Below are 23,021 nucleotides of genomic sequence, written 5' to 3' on the forward strand. Positions count from 1 at the left end.
ATTTTTATGAAAGAGCTGGACTAGTTTTTTAATCCACCGGTCTACGGACTGAGCGAGTTTTCAAGTGACATGCACAATAACACAAATTTTTAGGCAAGGATTGGCGTTGCTTTGGAAGAAAACAAACTTAAAATACGATAGGTCTCAAACATAATCATATATAAATATAAATCATAAAAATGGACAAATGGACTGAATTTTTAAACGTCATAAAGAGACTTAAATTTACAAGTGGAGAAGGATTATTTATTTGTTATAATAAAATAATTAATACTTTACATGAATTGTATCAAATTATTTGACCCAATATGAAACGTGGCGACATGAAGATTTATGTTTTTTTATTTTTCTTCCATATTTATGCAATGGAGGAGGAAAGGAACTGGCCACCATACCCCATTATCTCCTGCCTAGTTGCCTCATAAGTGGTGCTTTCTTGGCATCACTTGTGAGGTTCAGGCCTGTCTTCGGACAGTTGACTAAACAACATACAAATGACGAGGGAAAGTCAATAAGTTACAAATAGAAGTAGTGACATACATTTTTTAATGATACTCCCGAAGCTGTCACCGCTAGATGACAGTATTATCAATGTTCCTTCAAGCCCGCAAAGAAGCAGCAGTTGCAAGATGGTGGCACCTTTGACGAATTGATCCGAGTGCTGATGTACACTTTGTCTTGGGTTGTCTAATGATGCACTCAAGACTCATCAGTTCATCACATAATTCCGAGCTACCATGTCTTCCCCTTCATTCTGTCTCCTCGGATCAAGTCGCCAATCTGTTGTACATTTGCCTACGTGACAATCTATAAAGGCCAACAGATTCCGTGTTCGATAATTTTACACTCTTCAGAGAACTTCTGTGCCCAAATTGTAGACAGTTTGACATGGTGGGCAATGTTCACTATAGACGGACAGCATTTCTTTACGAATTCTCTTTGCTGCCAGACCTTTCGTCCAGAAAAATCGGAGCACTGCTTCACAGTGTAAACTCGAGCAGGCGTGCCGCCATCTTGCAACTGCTGCTTCTTTGTTTCGTTTGTGCCGTTTGTGCGCACATTGATCACCTTGGCAACAGGATAATACTGCCTTCTAGAGTTGATAGCTTCAGATGCTTCATTAAAATGTAGGGTGTCACTTCGATTTGTAACTTACTGACACGTGTGTGTAACTGTTATTTTCTTTATTGTAAGCTTCTTGTTGTAAGGTTAAACACAAGTGAGTCATTTGTTTCATTTACGAAAACTTTAAATTGAACTGCGAAGAAGGTCTACTAAATTGCTAATATTAAGAAACAGCTATTGTAAACACCATCTAGTATTACATTTTCATTCATCAAGTAATTCGCTACTTTAGAGATCTTAGTCTTTCCCGGTGATTTGTTTAGAAGCAGACTTTTGGGTACTCCATCGTGTGCAAGAACTTTATAAATCAAACCTTTCGGAACTGATTACAGGGCAATATAATATTATTACCTAAGTATACCCTGTTAGAATCGTTACGCCTGGCTACTCCAAACAACTGGCTGCAGTAATAGTGGTGTTTTATTTAACGATGCTTCCAATTGCATAAGCTACTCAACTTTGAAATTCAAAGTGGACGAGAAATGGTCAACAAATGTTTCCTGGGGCCATCTAACAGGGATAGGGTTCTTATACGTGCCGTAAATCTACGACACGAGACACACAGCTATACTTCGCTCTCAGAAGTCATGATAAGGATTTTATCGTCCTCGGCCAGGTTTGAAACCGCAACCCTCGGATCCACATCCTGGATGGTAATCGTGAAGCCATCAAGGACGACTGCTTGCATGCAATCGAGTGCTGAATGTTACAGGAAGGTGACAGAAGCTCTTTACAGGCAGGAGAAATGAGATTATTAAGAAACTTGAAATGCTTCAGATTAAGTTGCAGGATCATAAATTAATATGCAAGATAAAAAAACAATAATTGCGGAATCTTAAGTAACGTAATGTAACGTTGTTGTCCACACCTGTGGAGTAACGGTTAGCGCGTCTGGCCGCGAAACCAGGTGGCCCGGGTTCGATTTCTGGTCGGGGCAAGTTACCTGGTTGAGGTTTTTTTCGGGGTTTTCCCTCAACCCAATACGAGCAAATGCTGGGTAACTTTCGGTGCTGGACCCCGGATTCATTTCACCGGCATTATCATCTCCATTTCATTCAGACGCTAAATAATCTAAGATGTTGATAAAGCGTCGTAAAATAACTACCGGTACTAAAATAAATAATGTAACGTTGGATAATCTGGTTGATACTTTTGAAAAGAAGGGATCTGTCAGAAAAGAAGATGTATAATAGTACCTATAAATCCACAAGTAGAATGTAGATCGATTAAGAAAGAGGTGTATGGATAAAAATACTTGAATACGTAACAGATTTATCCCGTGCCGTGGCGTCGTGGTCTAAGACATCCTGTATAGGATTCGCGATACGGAATACGCTCTAGTTCGAATCGTCATGAGGGAAGAAAATTTCTCATGAAATTTCGGCCAGTATATGGGACCGGTGCCCACCCAGCATCGTGATGCACTTGGGGAGCTACGATAGGTATAGCGGAATCCGACTACGAAAGCCAACTATAACGGCTGGAGGAATCACCGTGCTAACAACACGATACCTCTATTCTGCTTGTATGATCGTCCACCTCTGCTTCGGCTTGTGAATGTGAGACCAGCAGCCGGCTAGTCGGTCCGAGCTCTTAAAGGGCTGTAGCGCCACTGATGATGATGATGGTGATGATGATGATTATTATTATTATTATTATTATTATTATTATTATTACTACTACTACTATTATTAATAAGAAAAGAAAAAAATCGATAATATTGCAAAACAGGCAACATATTTTCAACCAAGATATCTTCATGTGATATCTCTATCCAATGCCTTTGCTTCAGTAAGGTCTCATTTTATAAACCTATGGATCAACATTGGCTCTCTTCTGACAAAGAAAAAATTTTACAGTCCGTTCAAAAGAAACCAAATGACCTGGATTTGTACAAAAAGTTGCCCAGACATGTTCAAACATTTTTAACAAGAGCTAGAACAGGTCACATTGTCATACAATTGTACCTACACCGATTTCCCTTTCTGATACTCCTACTTGTCTGTGATGTAATAATCATGATGAAGATCTTCTGAAACACATTCTTCCATACTGTCCGTCCATAAACCACAAAAGAAGTAAATTAAAATCATCAGTACCAGTTACAGAAGACACAACTCTCCTATCGAATATATATAATATTATATTGACTACACCCCAGCTCTGGCTACTATCAGCAGGCATCTATAATGAATACCGATCAAAATACCCCAAATTTCTCGTGAAAAACAACAACTGAAAAGACTGCAGCGGACTATAGTGCACTTTATGTTGTCAGCAAACAGCTGGATACATTAAGAAGAAGAAGAAGAAGAAGAAGAAGAAGAAGATTATTATTATTATTATTATTACGTAACATATTTTAACGTAATAAGGGATGTACGCCTGAAAACAGGTTTCGCTTACTACGGCGCTGTTCGAAAAGTGGCATGGTCAAGTAACGGCCTGCTTAGAGATGATTCAGCTCGTCAGCTTTCGGCAATAAAATCTCGCGACTAGTAGAGGGCGGATTTTTGTATATTAACATGTTTTATTTCTTCAAGGTTAAATATACGAGTATGCACGTATGAGAGAAATGTGTTTCATGCTATGGGGAATCAAATGGGGTAAGTTTTATAGTGCACATAATTGCATATTAAAAGGGTTGGTACATATTCCACAAGTGATATTCCTCGAAAGTTACTACAGTTAGTCACTTTTGTTGACGTCGTACAAAATTTTGTCCAATATTCTTTTGAGAAGATTAACTCCATATGTAGATGAAATTATTGGGGATCGTCAATGTGGTTTTAGGCGTAATAGATCAACTATTGACCAGATATTTTGTATTCGACAGATAATAGAGAAAAAATGGGAGTATAAGGGTACAGTGCATCAGTTATTCATAGATTTCAAAAAGGCATATGACTCGGTTAAGAGAGAAGTTTTATATTATATTCTTATTGAATTTGGTATTCCCAAGAAACTAGTTCGATTAATTAAAATGTGTCTCAGTGAAACGTACAGCAGAGTTCGTATAGGTCAGTTTCTGTCAGATGCGTTTCCAATTCACTGTGGGCTAAAGCAAGGAGATGCACTATCACCTTTACTTTTTAACTTTGCTCTAGAGTAATCCATTAGGAAAGTCCAGGATAACAGAGAGGGTTTGGAATTGAACGGGTTACATCAGCTGCTTGTCTATGCGGATGACATGAATATGTTAGGAGAAACTCCACAAACTATTAGGGAAAACACGGAAATTTTACTGGAATCAAGTAAAGAGATAGGTTTGGAAGTAAATCCCGAAAAGACAAAGCATATGATTATGTCTTGTGACCAGAATATTGTACGAAATGGAAATATAAAAATTGGAAATTTATCTTTTGAAGAGGTGGAGAAGTTCAAATATCTGGGAGCAACAGTAACAAATATAAATGATACTCGGGAGGAAATTAAACGCAGAATAAATATGGGAAATGCCTGTTATTATTCGGTTGAGAAGCTTTTATCATCGAGTCTGCTGTCGAAAAATCTGAAAGTTAGAATTTATAAAACAGTTATATTACCGGTTGTTCTGTATGGTTGTGAAACTTGGACTCTCACTTTGAGAGAGGAACAGAGACTACGGGTGTTTGAGAATAAGATTCTTAGGAAAATATTTGGGGCTAAGAGGGATGAAGTTACAGGAAAATGGAGAAAGTTACACAACACAGAACTGCACGCATTGTATTCTTCACCTGACATAATTAGGAACATTAAATCCAGAAGTTTGAGATGGGCAGGGCATGTAGCACGTATGGACGAATCCAGAAATGCATATAGAGTGTTAGTTGGGAGGCCGGAGGGAAAAAGACCTTTAGAGAGGCCGAGACGTAGATGGGAAGATAATATTAAAATGGATTTGAGGGAGGTGGGATATGATGATAGAGAATGGATTAATTTTGCTCAGGATAGGGACCAATGGCGGGCTTATGTGAGGGCGGCAATGAATCTCCGGGTTCCTTAAAAGCCAGTAAGTAAATAAGTAAGTAAATATGTACATATTCCACAAATATTCGCATATGAATGCTTATAGGCCTATTACATTTTTTATTCAGAGATCGTTGAAATATAAAAATTGTTCCGTAACTGTGACTATAAAATTTAATGAACACAAGTTCAAGTTTCAAGGCACTTAAAAGTTTTTACACCCAATTCGACATTTCTTTGTGTAAGAAATACTTTCCTTTTTGCGTCGTAGTGACAATGCCGCGTAGCTGCAGTTATAAATCTTCACAAGACAGTAATGTAATCTGAACATAACTAATGCCCCAAGGGAAAGCACCAAGGATGTGAAAACAATTATTCAATTGTTGATCTAAATGAGGGGTTGGAAAGCAATGGTGTATTGTTAATGTTTAGGTGAGGGGTTTGGACTTTTTCCATTGCTGGTTGTCACAATCAAAAAATTAAGACATAATCTCCACCGAAGCCAGGAATCGATGATCAGTCATACAGAATAGCTGTACGTAACGATCCCAACAATAGGTTTTTTCTCTTCTCTCCTTCCTTCCACCTGAAGACGAAGGGAGAACCACCCTTCGAAAAGTTGTGTCTTAATTTTTTGATTGTGACAACCAGCAATGGAAAAAGTCCAAACCCCTCACCTAAACATTAATTATTCAATTCTTATTCCGCAAGTGACATAGCCTCTTTGAGGTACTTGCCTGTGGCTTCATGTGGCGTGGAGAGGTCATTTTCTTCGTATAAAAACATTTTAATTGACAGAAGGAAAAGTTTTCTGCCAGAAAATTTACAAAAATATTTGGTTGTTTATTGTAACAAAAACAATTGATGATGAAATGCAATGAAAGAATAACCCCAATCTATCTTTATCATCACATTTATTACTTGATAAAAAAACAATAAAGTTACGGAGAAAATTGTGAATTTCATTAACAAAGCAAACACTTTTTTGTGTATATTTCTCAATTTTTATAGCATATTCCCAACTTTTTACTACATAAATACATGCATGTGTTCACTATTTTAATACATGTAAATGCACCGTCTAATTACAAAGTATAATAATTATAATTTATTTACCTTAAATAAGTGTTGAAACTATCGACTATCCTCTCTAATGCACATTGATAGAATAATAATTGAACCACTGCCTGCTGGATCGCATCCTATAGCTGCGTAAACTGCCTGCTCAATTAAAGTTATTTTGCCGCTAGGTGGCAGGGGAAATAACAATGGCAGGCAGTGCGTACGGCTAGCAGAATCCAGCGGCTACTCGTGCATAAGTATTGATTGGGCAGGCAGTGTAAGCAGCTATATGATGCGATCCAGCAGGCAGTGAATGTTTCAATCACATACAATTTTCAGTTTGTATCTGTATTTATAATAAAATTTTATATTTATATTTATAATAAAATTGATACATTTTTGTTAATACAATATGAAACGTAACGTATATCGATCGTAACAATGACAGCATCCATGGATAATACAGAAGGCTGTGGAATACCATATGAACTGCAGTTTCACTATTTTCGTGTAGTATTCTTATCAATATTGTAAAATAAAAATATATGAATAATTTAAAACTAATTCATATTAAATAATAACGTGAATATGTTATAAAAGTCGTATTTGCATGTTTTTAAAAACTAATCTCAGGAAAATAGCTTTCCACCTCGCGATGTTTGCTAAAATCCTCGGAAAACGATATAATTTTGTATCGGCATTTCTTTTGCAGTCAAGTGTACGACTCTTTTATTTACAAGGCTCTAGTTTTAACAATATCGTCGCTTTCCAGGCTGATATCTTTAATACAACTGCCTGTTGAGCTTTCTTAACAATTTCGTATGAGACTGTTCTAGCCCGCAGCTTATGTCATCGAGTTTTTCTTCGGCTATATCACGATTTATGTACCTTCTTTTTTTATTTAAAAATGAGCCGATTTTTCTCGCACGTTTCACTAAATTCTGGGTTTTTTAATGAGATCGTTGCTGAACACAAGGTTATTTCCGTAGAAGTATAACATGATAGTTTTTGTGCGATTTCTTCGTAATATACGACTAATAAATGAAGATTGACTGTTCTTACATCTATTGCATTGCTACGGTTTAACCAGCGAATAGGGATTATAAAGAATGGACACTTCGCGTCGGTACCTTTGATGTAGCCGGACCGATTTCAATGACCTTCAAGCCAGCTAGAGCGTCAGATTCTGCTTTCTCCCTAGAGTTGGCGCTGACATCACACCAGCTAGCAGTCGACACAGCGGAAATACAATTAATACATCTAGGTACATTATGTACTCAAATAAAATAAATTGGATCCATAAAATAATAAATCCTTCATTAACTGTAATGTCTAGACTCTAGAGTTCCTTTATAATGAGAGTTCAGACGTTGACCCCAACAACAATTAAAATATGTAATGATTTGATAGCGCTGAAAATGGAAAAACAAAACTCTTACGAGAAGTAAAACCATATACCTATATTATATTATATAAAAATATTAAACGAATTCGACACTTCGAATAACATAATTTATGATATCTGAAATATAAAATATTATTATTACAACTAGTTTGTCACTGAGAAATAAGGAAAAGCTGTTAATTTGAATTTATTTGAAGCAAAGCGTTACTGGATTATGCAATAAGGTAGGCGATGTTTGGATCCTGTGCCTTAATTCTATTCTCAATTATTATCTTAGCGTATGCTCGATTACACTACCTCTAGCGCTTGAAAGTGGAACTAGCCGCTGGCGCACAGAGAAACAAAACACAGGAAAATTCGCTCAGTGCCCATTCTTTATAATCCCTATTCGCTGGTTTAACTGAGTTGCACTGAATGGAAGTGAGCCGTGCCCTGACCTTGACGCTCCTTCATCCGGTGCCAGTGATATCTGTGCATAATACGCAACACGAAACCTTCTCAAGTCGATCCAGGGGAAATGTACACACTATTGCCTCGGCAGTCGCGTTAGATCTATAACAGTGAAAGACCGACGGCATTTACCTGAGCGCTGGCGAGCGTTCTGTATGTGACGTAAAAGAAGAAACATATTCACTATCTAACTGAATATATTGGAATGAAAAGAAAGAAAAAATAACCTATAAGCTACATAGTGCTCCTGTTAGTTTTCTTTAAAATACTTCTTGTACTGGGTTCTACTCTCGGTGGAGGCAAAAGAATTGCATCTTAATTAATTTCCATGAAGATTCTGGTATTCATACAGCCTTTCTCGCCAGATGATTATGGAGGTTTGTTTACTTCATGGTGTAAAAGAAAAATGTGAAGTTATGACATAGTTTCGTAATTTATTTGCCTGTAAATCATCCTGGCTATAACGTTATGTATTTTTATTGCTGAAGTGACGTTTACGTAACATGTTTGTACTTGGATGTGAAATCAGTGAAGGGTTTCAAAACAAGAGAAGTAAGGATATGAGACAAATTTTCAGAATATTATTCAATAAGTGAACTGAAAATAGCAGACGTAACTGGTTGGAGTTGTTGCAGACGGTGGGCAAAAAGACAATAACACTATACAGAATGTTGGCCTATGTCTAAAATTCACTAAATCGGACAAAATGAGATACGTTTCACAGATTTTTAAAATTATGTACTTATTTATTTAGTTTATTTTTTTCTATTATTTTTGTTAATGTGAAAATGAATGTTACATAACTGGCCACGATTATTTAAAGAATTTTATTTTATTCTATAATTTGTCTAGTTTGTCTATCATTGTATTATTAACTTGTATTGATTTAAAACTTACTGGCAATAAAAGTAAATAAATAAATAAATAAATAAATAAATAAATAAATAAATAAATAAATAAATAAATAAATAAATAAATAAATAAATAAATAAATAAATAAATAAATAAATAAATAAATAATATAATAACTAGCAGTACCCGTGCGCTCCGCTGCACCCGTTAGAAATAAATATAAAGTAATTACATAATTAAAATAGGACATTTGATCCAGGGAACATTCATGTTTGATAGAAGGATAAATCGTTTAATATGTTACTTAATTTAAATTGTATTTAAATAATTAAAATGCGATCATTTTGGTCCAGACACCACTCATTTGGTGCAATGACAAAATTCTTTTAACATGTTTCTTATTTGTTATTACATGAAACCATAGTTTAATGAATGTAAAAAATAGCCTATCAAGTTTTCTGTGCATAAGGAGTTATTTTAATCTTATCTGTCCTGGATTCACTCAGAAGTTACTGTAATAACATTATAGCATTATGTCCATCTAGAGAAATTACACTTTCCAATGGTGAAATAATAATTAATTATACAAATCGGTTAGTTTAGCATCCGATATTACTTCATACAAACACAGAAACATTCTCTGTAGGCTATATTTAATATCTTTCGATTGTTGTTGTCCAAGGCCCCTTATAGACGAAGTCATTTTTTATTATTTCATTGCACGGCCTTAGATGGCGTTATTTTAATTTTAAAACTCATTTATCTCATTAAATATCAGTCCTATCAAAATTTTACAAAGAATAAAACTTATCGGAAATAATTTTTAAAGACACTTTTGTTAAGCAACATTTTTCACAAAAATCAATAATAAGTGAGATATTTCGATTTATTTAATTCAGGTCCCCTTATAACTCCCCTTTCAAATAAAGTATTTTGAATGCCATATAGCCTAAAATCTAAGTTACTACGAACTTAATTTATATTCCAATTTTCATTTAAATCGGTTCAGTCATTATCGCGTGAAAAGGTAACAAACATACAGACAGACAGACAGACAGACAGACATACAAACAAAAAAAAAAAAAAAAAAAAGCGATTTTCGGTTTCAGGGTGGTTAATTATATATGTTAGGACCAATTATTTTTGGAAAATCGAAAATTACCAGAAAAATTTCGGCTACGGATTTATTATTATTATAGATGTCCACAAAAATGTCAGTTCTGTGACGTCTCAGAACTGACAGTCACAGAACTGAAAAAGAACACATTTTTCAATTTTTTATCCCTTAAATCTCATATTGGTTAGTGGGTTTAGGATTATGTTGAATATGGACACCTTCATATCTGACTGTTAACATAAATCTACATGACACATTTTACATATTTTACAGAATTTAACTATATCTTAGAACTGACTGGTAATAAAGGTACTCACAGGAAAACAGTTACATATGTTTTCCTTTCTCTAATTTATTCTCTTCAGTCCTGTTGTAGAGTATACTAAACATAATTTTGTTTTAATTTTTTTGCAATGTCTTGGATACTTTTGAAATTTTTGAAAAATTAAATTTGGTAGAAATGAAGAGTATCACTTTTTCAACATTTCTATATCAGAATTATAAATTTGGGGGCACCAAGAGTCAAAATTGCCCCAAAATTTGATTTTCTGTGAAGACTTGATTTGGGATTTTTGGAAGCCCAGAAATGATTATGTGACCTTTTTTTTCCCCCAAATTAAAATATATATATATATATATATATATATATATATATATATATATATATATATATATACACAAGACAGACAGAAGACAGATTACAAATCACCATTTCACTTCATATTCCTACACTGTAGCCCATACCAAACAACTGAAGAACTGTTCTGGACTCTTGCTTTCTCTAGTGGATACTTATATCGCGTGTAGTAGGCCTATGTGTTACAGAACTGATATTAACTATTAGGGACTGATTTATATAATATTTAGAGCATTAAAGAAACAATTCAATGACTATCTTTTGTAATAAGCTAATAAATGACAGGGGTATGCTAACATTTAATCTTGTCAAATATTGTGTTTCACTCTTTTCATTACTAAATGACAATAAAAATGCTTTTGAAGATGTAGTCAGGGACACGTCACAGAACTGACATTTCCACAATCATAGGTGCTGCTCAGGCATAATATGGTTTAATTACAATTGTCTAAATAATAATTAAGCTATGGAAGACGATTTATATAATTTAAGGCTATGGATAGGTGAAAATAACGAAAAAACCTTAAAAAGAGGAAATTTTGTTTTTAACTTTAAAAAATAAGACGAGGTTTCAGTTTTATAAATCGGGACCAGCACGTGCGTGGAGATGTAGCCTTCAGCTGTCTTTCTGACAGATTTTGTTCTTCATTCTATCTAATTTTACTTTTCATTCAACTCATATTTCGCTCAGTTATGTAGGAAAAAATGTGTGTGGTAGACCTGTATAGGAAGGAAGGATATCATATTATATCATATACATGCTGTACTTGGATACCCGTTTTCTCGCTTTTTCAATTTTCAACATTTTGTAACATTCAAAATGCTTTAATGAATTCACTTTTTCTCCAATTTCAGTGGAAGTTTGCTCAGAAGTCCACAAAAGCATGTGAAATAAGCTGACACATTGTTTTCTTCTGCTATTTAAAGTATTGGAATCATACTGTATTGAGATAGTAAAATGTTTAAAAAAAATTAAGAACTAAAAGGGTAAATATTTTTTTTTCAAAAAGTAATTGGGAAAATATGGAAGGCATGTGTCATATCTTTACATACATCCATCAGGAATAAAATAAATATAAATTTAAAGAAAAATTATGTAAACTTTGAAAATTGATACAAATATAATTTAGTGTTAAAAAAATAACAAAAATTAATTATGAGTAAACTCACTGGAACATCAAAGTGAAAATGTATGTATTGCATGTCCACATTGTAAGAAATATGTGGTAAAAGTTTCAAATTAATTGGTGTAAAAATGTGTATGTGTGTGTCTAATGCCTACCCACTTCACTTCCGTGATTCGGGTTCCGCATACTGCGGATAGATGGCAGGACTGTGACCCATTTTCAAATTGCAAAGCACTTGGGCGGGCCACGTTATGCATGATATGTATCTGTGAAGAGTTATGTCGTGTACTAGGGTGAGTGTATATTAAGTGTTCGTGTAAGTGTAGTGTAGGGAATGGGTAAGGATGATGATGAAGATGAGGAAGGGAGAAGGGGAAACCCGGTGCCGGCACGTAGCCTACTCCTGTCGAATAGCACCAAGGGGGCCATAAGGCTTAAGTTCTCCATCCGACGGACGAATCACTATCAACAGTGACATACGTCTTCGCTTCATATTCACTGCAGAGAGATTTGGAATTTAACCCAGGCATATTGGTGCACAATTTAGTGATTAGTTGTGCACCGCCATCTCTCCTAGTCCCGAGGTAAAAATTTTACAAGACAATTTCTGACACGCCGGAAATCGAACCCGGGCAGGCTAGTCTGGCTGTAGAAGTTAGAATTTTCACAACTCCATAGCCTTAATTCAACGTGAGATGGAAAGAGTAGGCCTACTATCAGAAGTACTACAATTTCTTCCTCTACGAGGATCTTTAAATATAAGTATTAACATAATCCAACAGCATTTACTAGAAAGTCTAAACTCATTAAGAGATATTTTAGCTATTTCCCCGTTACAAAATAGGATATTTTTTCAGATAATGTTCATGAAGACGAATTTAACCGACACATCTTAAAGAATAAAAAAGGTCCGTGTTTTATTGTTACTGAACGGCGTTAGAAGAATGTCGCAATTTTAATTCCGTACTCTCCTTTATGGTTTGTAATTTTAGCATAAAAAGTTAAAAAGTCGTCCGGTGTTCGTTTGTGATTATAACTAGCTTGAGATAACTAAGAATTTGCATTCTTGCTCTCTTTATTTTTTAAACTCTATACGTGACACTTAGGCCTACTGGAGTTAGTTTCCTTTCAAGATAAAACGAACGGATAGTGGCTATATTACTTTTTTATGCTTCCATAGAGTCACCTTGTATTCCATACCCTGTATAGATAAAAAGTTAAAAGCAAAGTTATCGGTTCCTGTTGCAGGCCATGGAGGCCCACAGGTTAAGGGGAAATTATTGTGAAATAAAAAATTAAGAATATCCACTTTTTTGTTTTTATGATTGTAATTTCTATTTGAACCTTCTAGTTTCATAATATGGTTTCATTTCCTATTTGTGAGTACTTCAAACTGTGACCATAGTCTAGTATATACAGTCACGAAGCTTGAGTTGTGAGGGTGCTGTGCCGGTACTATTTCAGATTGTCTGTAATCAGGCGATATTAGCGATCCTAGTGGTTAGCAACTATCTATGGATGCATATTTACTACGTATTGAGCTTCGTGACTAATCTAGACTGTGCTATGACACTGACTTTTGTACAGGGACATCATTTTATTTTTACTAACATTTTTAATATTAACCTGGCTATACCGTTGGATCAACGCCGTTTGCTACCCCCTTCCACGACTGGAGTTCGATGATACTGGCGTAATATACAAACAAATCACTTTACTATGTATAGGAGGGAAGAAAAGTAGTTCATCCATTTAGGTAAACTAGGAAATATCGCGCTTTTGAGTTTGATCATTTTCATTAGGTTTTTGTTTAATCAAAATACAGTACAGTATTAACAATGAGTGTTTTTACTCACGAACGGAGCTGTCCATGTGGATGTATTCATTATGCAGTGTATATTATAATGTCTACAGCACATTAGCGTAGACTATAGAGAATGAAGTTAAATTGAAACATAATCATAATATGGATATTTAAACACATTTTTGAAAATGGTGGCCGTTCATTTCGACACAGGCTTCAGTTCTCTTGTGCATATTATCGCACTATAGAATACTGCATCTAATTCCAATTACCAGTTTCGTCCTTCGTACTAGTAACTCATGTTGAAATAATTTTATACCTATTATATAAAAGAGTACCTTACGTACTGTAAATTCAATCTTCACTTCTGTCGGATTCGAAAAGATAAAATTACTCAGACATGCTATCTACTGTCCGTCCAAGTGGCTATGTCGTAGGGTCGTTGAAAGGGAGGAAATCACGTTACAGTTAATTACTTAACAAACCCCTTTTATTTAAGTTATTCTAAACAGTTGTATAATATTACGTAGACGTCCAATTCCTAACAAAAATTAATGTTCTCAGAAAAGAGCTAAGACAGCCCAGCCACTAGCTGGAGAATAAAAGCTGGTGGGGGAAACCGGGATACGACGTAGGCAAATGGACGACAGTACCTGTGCGAAAATGATTCTATATTGAAAGCTCTTTCATCACCGGAAAACGCGAACATATTTTTGGAACGTACTGTTTACTATGACCGTAAGGCTACTATGACTGTATATGCGGTCTTGGATCTGTGTGGAGGACGGTTGAACTTCATTAGTAGAAGGGGTGGGAGTGAAGTACATTCAAAAACTCAGGTACAATAAAAATTGAAGTAAAAATAAAATTACGTCCCTGTATATTGTAATAGAGAAAAAAGAAATTGCAAAAAATTGCAAAATGTTGCCTATAACTATACAGAAGAACTCCGTTCTAATCTAAAATCTTCACCATTCTAAAGTACATCCCATAGTAATATAATCAAATGTGGCCACACATAAGTTGAGTGAGTTGAGAGAGATGTCTTTTGGTTTTATGCTGATTTCTCGACTTGAGATTTTAAGCAGAACAGTTCTGTTCTTTTAAAAGTAAAATTTATATTTTTATATCACTAACTTGGACGGCTGGTAGTGCCTGGAGTGGTCTTCAGAGTTGTTATTGTTGTAGTTGCTATTTTCTCCGTCGCCTTCATCGTTGTCTTTTCCTGTGCAGTCTTTTGAGTTGGATAACTTTCGTTTACTTCACCCATTTTGTCGTCTTCTCCTGAAAACACAGAAATAAAAAGATATGTAAACTCAGAAAAAAAAAAAAAAAAAAAAAAACTGATCTGTAATAGCACAGAAAATACGAAAATCCCATCTGTAAAAGCACAGGAATGCAAGAAACTCATCTGTAAAAGCACAGGAATGCAAGAAACTCATCTGTAAAAGCACAGAAATTCAACAAGCTCATCTGTGAATGCATAGGAGTCTTTAAAGCAGTGATGGGCGTTTGTCCCTATTCACACTTGCTATTTGTCGTTCGACTTACAGCGCGGGCGCATGCGCAGTACGGATTTCGTTCCTTTCCTTTCGACATCTGCTGAGTAGAAGCTGTTTCTATTTCTGTGCGATATTTCCGTAGGTGGGCCAGCCGAATTGACGCGACAGGACCCGAACATGGTTCGGAAAAGCAGTAGCAGACAACTTTTAATCAGCTGTTTCTCTCTTTCCGCGGGCTTTGTAGCATCATGTCAGAGAACAGTATAGAGAACATACTGTGGTCAGAGTGGAACAAAAACCAAGTAATGAAATTAATCAAACTTTACGAGGAATTTCCATACTTTTATGACATCAAAAATAAGGACTATCACAATAGGATTCGGAGGGAAAATGCACTGGAGTTTATTTGTAAAAATTTGGAGTCTGTTCGTCCCAATACTATTCCCTCCGACATCAAAACAAAAATAAAGAACATCAGGAGTCAATATGCAAGAAAAAAAATAAACTTTCAATTCACTTTAATATAATAAATATCTATTGGACAATTTTGTTCCAGTTTGAAATCTTTACTGAGAACGTGGAATAACCCTTTCTCCTGCCTTCTGGACCTCCATCTCCTTTCCCAGTCTCTCTCTCCCTCTCTCACTTTTTTTTTTTTTTTTTTTTTTTGCTTCTCATTAGTGCAAGCTAACAAAACACTTGAAGCTGCAGAAGCTAAAAGAGCTACTTTTTTAAATTGTTAAAATCCATTCTGTTCATTTAAAAGGCTCACCACATCATACACACGTTGCTCGAGCTCAACAACTAGCCTCGAGTAGCAGACGAGAAATCTGCCAAGAGTGAACGGTGATACTACATTTAGCCGACAGAAAGCGCTTGATATAGGGCGTTGCTCGACAACTTGCGTCGACTTGTGGACGAAAAATCTGCCAAGTGTAAACGGTGATGCTACATATAGCCGACAGAAAGCGCTTGATGTTGCGCGACAAATAGCAAGTGTAAATAGGGACTTTGAGTGCATTTGCCCTCCGTGCGCACGGGGCATTCCAAGTGCGAGCGCTGTAGTGTGCCAGCAGCTATAACAGATCTTACAGCTTTTAAATGAGCTAAATTTAAGACTTCAGGGAAAAGAAATTCTTAATACACCATTTGCAGATAGAATTGCAGCTTTTAAGGAGAAATTGCTGTTATGGATACGTCAAATGCAAAAGGGCGAAATATATCATTTCCCATCCTTATCTAAGCGCATAGAATTTTGAACAATGAAAATTTCAAAATGTGCGCATGTATTCTATCCGGTCTATTAGAGGAATTTACATCAAGGTTCCACGATTTAGATTGCCTGGAAATTGATTTGCGTATTTTTGCTACATGTTCTGATTCAAACTGATAATTGATAACGTCCCCCCTTCATTATAGTGTGAATTGATTGACCTGCGATGTGATCGAGAGATGCGAGCGAAATATGATTCAAGGTCGAGTCTTATGCATTTTATGACGGATTCCCAAGAGGACGCTTTCCCAATCTGCATAAGCTATGTGAGAAAGCTTTGTGTTTATTTGGTTCCACTTATAGTTGTGAACAGTTATTTTCTATTACGAAAACGGCAGTTCTTCGCATAGCTTGTGCTAATACAGTTTCTCCAAATCTTGAGAAATTGAGTAATATGAATTAATGTGCAACAGACATGTTTTGTTTTGTGTTTAAGGAAGTGTTTCATTACTTTGTGTTCTTATTTAGCTTGGTAGAAAAACATTTTCTTTTGAAACATACAGTACGTACCGCAACTTGAATAAACCGGTTTTCGTGCACTCTAGAAGCACACTTCTCTCGTAGTACACCGTGCAAGCACAGAGTGCATAATTCTGCCCAACCCTGCTTTAAAGCGTAAGCACAGATAAAATTAATCTGTGAAAACGACGAAACAAAAAATGATTAATCTGTGGAAATATAGAAATACAAAAAAAAAAAAACTAATCTTTAAAAACACAGGAGTGTAAAAATTATTTTCAGAACACAGGCATCCAAAAAATTCTTATGTAAAATCAAAATAATACAAAAAAAGCATGAATACAAAATAAAAGTTGTCTAAAACACAGGAATATGAAACATTTGTTTGTGGGCCTAAATCATACGAATGTAATAAAATAACTCATCTGCAAAACATAAAAGTACGAAACTTATGTAAAATGAAAATAATAGGTACAAAAAAAAAACTCATCTGTTACAACACTTTAATAGAAAAAAAAACTCATATATAAAAGCACAGGGATATCATGGGAATTCATGTGTACAAGCACAGCAATACAAAAACGCATATATAAATGTACAGAATGCGAAAAACTCGTGTATAATAGCAGAGGACTAAGAAAAACTCATCTGTAAAACAATAGGAATACAGAAAAGATATCTGTGAAACAGGAAGGTATAAAATACTAATTTATACGGAAAGTACAGGAATACGGAAAACTCATCTACGAGTACAGTGGAAGCTCTTAAGTTCGACAGAAAACAAGTTCGACATCCTATAGTTCGACTGCTTACGTAGGAGAATTAGACACGCCCCTATACGGGCACTAAGAAATGCGTTTGCCATTTGAATGGGAATTGGTTCTGTGTCTTGTAGTGATACTTTTGTTAAAGGAAAACAAAATATATTATTGACCAGGACATCCACATTTAATCACTGATTTTAAATTAATGAACTCTTCTTTTTCTATTTGAGAATTGTGCCGTTTGTGAGACGGAACTGTCGAAACCCACTGTTGTACTAGAAGCGCATACACAAGTCTCGGAGCGGGCAGGAAATGCAAGTACAGTACTGTATTCGTTGACGGATAACCAATAAGAATTAGTATTCATTTCACCTGCCACACCCACTACCCTTATTGGACTGTACTTTCAATTCTGTTCAGTCGAACTTAGGGGAGTCTACTGTATAAAGGCACAGATATGTACAGAAAATATACGTATGAAACGTGAAGCTACAAACAATTAATTTGTAAAGGGAAATACTAAAAAAAAAAAAAAAAAAAAAAAAGAACTCTATGTGAAAGAGCAGGAATACGAAACATTCGTCTATAAAAGCACCGGAATAAAAAAAAAATTATGAAACAGGGGGATACAGAAGACTAATTTTGAAGCAAAAATAAAGTAAATAAATAATAGTCTGTAAAAGCACAGAAATGGTAAAAGAACGAATGTTTATAAAAGAATAGGATAGCTATAAAAAAACTCATTTGTAAACGGTATTCAGAGTTTCATCAGTAATGCCTAATTCTTTTCAATTTTGTTTTTATCTTACAATCGCTCAACTATCTCTGTATCACACTGTCATTATTTAAAAATAGATTTTGTCGTTGCAAAGAGAACTGAATTGAGGAACTGAATAAAAATATTTAAAAACAAAATACAAAAATGAAATTTAAGCCTTCTTTTAACGTATACTTATTTAAAAATGTGCTTTTAAGGAACCCGGAGGTTCATTGCCACCCTCACATAAACCCGCCATCGGTCCCTATCCTGTGCAAGATTAATCTAGTCTCTATCATCATATCCCACCTCCCTCAAATCCATTTTAATATTATCCTCCCATTTATGTCTCGGTCTCCCCAAAGGTCTCATTCCTTCCGGTCTCCCAACTAACACACTATTAGCTTTTCTGTATTCGCCCATAAGTGCTACATGCCCTGCCCATCTCAAACGTCTGGATTTAATGTTTCTAATTATATCAGGTGAAGAATACAATGCGTGCAGTTCTGCTTTGTATAACTTTCTCCATTCTCCTGTAACTTGATCCCTCTTAGCTCCAAATATTTTCCTAAGAACCTTATTCTCAAACACCCTTAATCTCTGTTCCTCTCTCAAAGTGAGAGTCCAAGTTTCAGAACCATACAGAACAACCGGTAATATAACTGTTTTATAAATCATAACTTTCAGATTTTTTGAAAACAGACTAGATGAAAAAAGCTTCTCAACCGAATAATAATAGGCATTTCCACCCAAACGGATCAGACTGTATATTGCAATTTCAGGACTTCTTTCCATTCTGAGCTAGACAATCCATTCAAAGTTTGTAATCAGTGCCGTGTATATTCCTTATATAGAATAGCTCCTTCATTGTGGATTATTTATTAGTAGGTTATTTTACGATGTTTTATCAACATCTTATGTTATTTAGCGTGTGAATGAGATGAGGGTGATAATGCCGGTGAAATGAGACCGGGGTCTAGCACTGATAGTTACCCAGCATTTGCTCATCTTGAGTTGAGGGAAAACCCCGGAAAAACCTCAACCATGTAACTTGCCCCGACCGGAAATCGAACCCGAGCCACCTGGTTTCGCGGCCAGACATGCTAATCGTTACTCCACAGGTGTGGACTCGTGGATTCTTAGCTCACACAATGTATCATATGGCTGTGCATTATTTCTGGATAAATTGACTTGTACAGCGATTCCAAATTAATGTTCCACGTAAACCATTACGTACTTCTCAAAGTAGGGTCCATTCTGGGGGTGCGCGAATATTCTGAATAGGGATTTCCCCCCCCCCCTTTTTTTTTGTACGGAGGAGGATCCGAAGGATTACACGCAGCCTGAGGGTTATCCTGCTTACCACTCCTATTCTGTGAATGATGTTAACAGCGTGTGGGAAAATATCAGAGATAGTATCAAAATTGCAGCTGAGCAGAGCATAGGTTATTATGAAACTAAGAAAAAGTAACCGTGGTTTGATGAAGATTGTTGCATGGCAGTAGAAAGAAGGAAACAGGCAAAATTGAAATTCTTGCAGGATCCAGTTGAGGAGAAGAGAGATAATTATTTCAATGAAAAACGGGAAGCAAGTCGTACACTTAGGAATAAAAAGAGAGGTTACTTGAAGGAAAAACTGAATGAGGTAGAAACAAATAGTAAGAATAAAAACATTCGAGATTTATATAAGGGTATAAAGGAATTTAAGAACGGATATCAGCCAAGGGTAAACGTGATCAAGGATGAGAATGGTGACTTGCTTGCTGACTCTCCATCAGTCCTAAACAGATGGAAAAAACTATTTTGCGCAACTATTAAATGTACATAGGCCAGATAGAAATGATCGGGACGAAATTGAAATACAAACTGCTGAGCCATTTATACCCGAACCCACTCTTTCAGAAGTCGAAATTGCGAAAGAAAATCTGTTTAAGTACAAGTCTCCAGGTATCGATCAAATTCCAGCAGAATTAATACAAGAGGGTGGAAGTGCTTTATATAGCGAAATTTATAAACTTGTACTTGCTATTTGGGAAAGGGAAATTGTACCAGAACAATGGAAGGAGTCCATAATTGTACCTATTTTTAAGAAGGGGGACAAAACCAACTGTGGTAACTTTCGAGGAATATCACTTTTGTTGACGTCGTACAAAATTTTGTCCAATATTCTTTTGAGAAGATTAGCTCCGTACGTAGATGAAATTATTGGGGATCATCAGTGCGGTTTTAGGCGTAATAGATCGACTATTGATCAGATTTTTTGTATTCGACAGATAATGGAGAAAAAATGGGAGTATAAGGGTACAGTACATCAGTTATTCATGGATTTCAAAAAGGCATATGACTCGGTTAAGAGGGAAGTATTATATGATATTCTTATTGAATTTGGTATTCCCAAGAAACTAGTTCGATTAGTTAAAATGTGTCTCAGTGAAACATACAGCAGAGTCTGTGTAGGTCAGTTTCTATCTGATGCTTTTCCAATTCACTGCGGGCTAAAGCAGGGAGATGCACTATCACCTTTACTTTTTAACTTCGCTTTAGAATATGCCATTAGGAAAGTTCAGGATAACAGCCAGGGTTTGGAATTGAACGGGTTACATCAGCTTCTTGTCTATGCGGATGACGTGAATATGTTAGGAGATAATCCACAAACGATTAGGGAAAACACGGGAATTTTACTGGAAGCAAGTAAAGCGATCGGTTTGTAAGTAGATCCCGAAAAGACAAAGTATATGATTATGACTCGTGACCAGAATATTGTACGAAATGGAAATATAAAAATTGGAGATTTATCCTTCGAAGAGGTGGAAAAATTCAAATATCTTGGAGCAACAGTAACAAATATAAATGATACTCGGGAGGAAATTAAACGCAGAATAAATATGGGAAATGCGTGTTATTATTCGGTTGAGAAGCTTTTATCATCTAGTCTGCTGGCAAAAAATCTGAAAGTTAGAATTTATAAAACAGTTATATTACCGGTTGTTCTGTATGGTTGTGAAACTTGGACTCTCACTCTGAGAGAGGAACATAGGTTAAGGGTGTTTGAGAATAAGGTGCTTAGGAAAATATTTGGGGCTAAGCGGGATGAAGTTACAGGAGAATGGAGAAAGTTACACAACACAGAACTGCACGCATTGTATTCTTCACCTGACATAATTAGGAACATTAAATCCAGACATTTGAGGTGGGCAGGGCATGTAGCACGTATGGGTGAATCCAGAAATGCATATAGATTGTTGGTTGGGAGACCGGAGGGAAAAAGACCTTTGGGGAGGCCGAGACGTAGATGGGAGAATAATATTAAAATGGATTTGAGGGAGGTGGGATATGATGATAGAGACTGGATTAATCTTGCACAGGATAGGGACCTATGGCGGGCTTATGTGAGGGCGGCAATGAACCTTCGGGTTCCTTAAAAGCCATTTGTAAGTAAGTAAGTAAGTATTCTGTGAATGATTGGGTAGCCGAACGGCCGCGCTCTTTTACAAGTACAGCACACCGCACCCTGAATTTAACCTGGGCTATGGTATGGATGATGGTGATATGTGATTTAATGATGGCGAAATGAGTCCTAGGTCCAATGCCGAAAGTTACCCAACAATTCTACTTCAATTGGTTGAGAGAAAACTCCGGAAAACCCCCGTACCATGTAACTTGTCCCAACCAGGATTTGAATCCGGGCCCGCTCGTTTCAAGGTCAGACGCGCTAACCGTTACTACACAGCAGTGAACCTCCTTCTTTAGAAGGATCTTTACTTTCTTAATGTGGCAATAATGTTAGAAGCGCATTGGCCGTTGTTCGTACAATTCATAAACCCTTATCTCTTGGCTTTGAACAGGGAAAATGAGGAATTCAAAATGAATGACAAGCAAATTTGGCGGACATTTTCTTTTATCTTAATGGACTTAATTCGAACCTGCAAGTTAGAAGTGTTCATGGTTTTCAAGTAGATAGCAAAATTGAAACTTAGATAAAGAATAGTAACATACGTTACAAGAGCGGTATGTTGACGTTTTCATGTTCGAGGAAAAGATTGGAAAAGCGAAACGTAGTTGAGCTTTTTTAATTTCCGAGAACATGAAAACAAACATACCGCTCGTGTATCGTACATTATTTTGTGCGAAGATCGTTTGTTACATACCTGAAAGACGAATTTCTAATTAGTTGAAAAGAAATCTCCATGTTGGTTTCTATTTAATGACGGCAACTTCGGAAAAACAAAATATCTTTCTTCAACATTGTTGCTATAAAATGTTTTCTGTGTTTACTATACTCCAGCAGGCCGTGATATACGTCTGTCTTTTTTTCCCCCAGTCTATAAATGCGAACTTAAAACAAACGGTAAGGTTATGTAATGATTTATTTTTCATTTTAATATTTTAACAATATTATTTATATAACATATTGCAGTAATAACATCGGCATCTGGAATCTTGTTGATTTTTTCACGGCTTCCTTAATGTTACTTGTATCAGGAATGTAATAAGTTTCGTGGAGTAGTAGACTTTACTTAATTTTTGCAAATATTTAAAAATAATAATTAACATTGCAATTTAGGTGAAATTGCAGTGGTAAGTTTCCAATTTATAATTATTACTATGTTAAACATCTCTAAAAATAATAATATGTTAAAAGACTAAAGCAGTAAAATGAATGTCGCGCTTAAGCGGTAAGAAGAGGGAAATTGTTATGTGTGTTACGTTGGGAATACTGAATGTGGTATTTCACACTT

General features: G+C 35.7%; 1 protein-coding gene across 2 annotated transcripts in view; it reads right to left on the minus strand.

Annotated features, from left to right (window-relative positions):
- The window catches only part of LOC138704499 (sphingomyelin phosphodiesterase-like), a 101,814-nt gene that overhangs the window by 51,428 nt on the left and 27,365 nt on the right, over positions 1-23,021 (minus strand). The window contains exon 2 of one of the 2 annotated variants that reach the window (XM_069832426.1): positions 14,665-14,811. In XM_069832426.1, the coding sequence (XP_069688527.1) occupies positions 14,665-14,811 (147 nt within the window). Of the gene's footprint in view, positions 1-14,664; positions 14,812-23,021 lie in introns of those variants that run through there. The other variant, XM_069832427.1, reaches the window with a different exon arrangement.

The sequence above is a fragment of the Periplaneta americana genome, chromosome 8 (genome assembly GCF_040183065.1).
Source record: "Periplaneta americana isolate PAMFEO1 chromosome 8, P.americana_PAMFEO1_priV1, whole genome shotgun sequence".
Taxonomy (NCBI): domain Eukaryota; kingdom Metazoa; phylum Arthropoda; class Insecta; order Blattodea; family Blattidae; genus Periplaneta; species Periplaneta americana.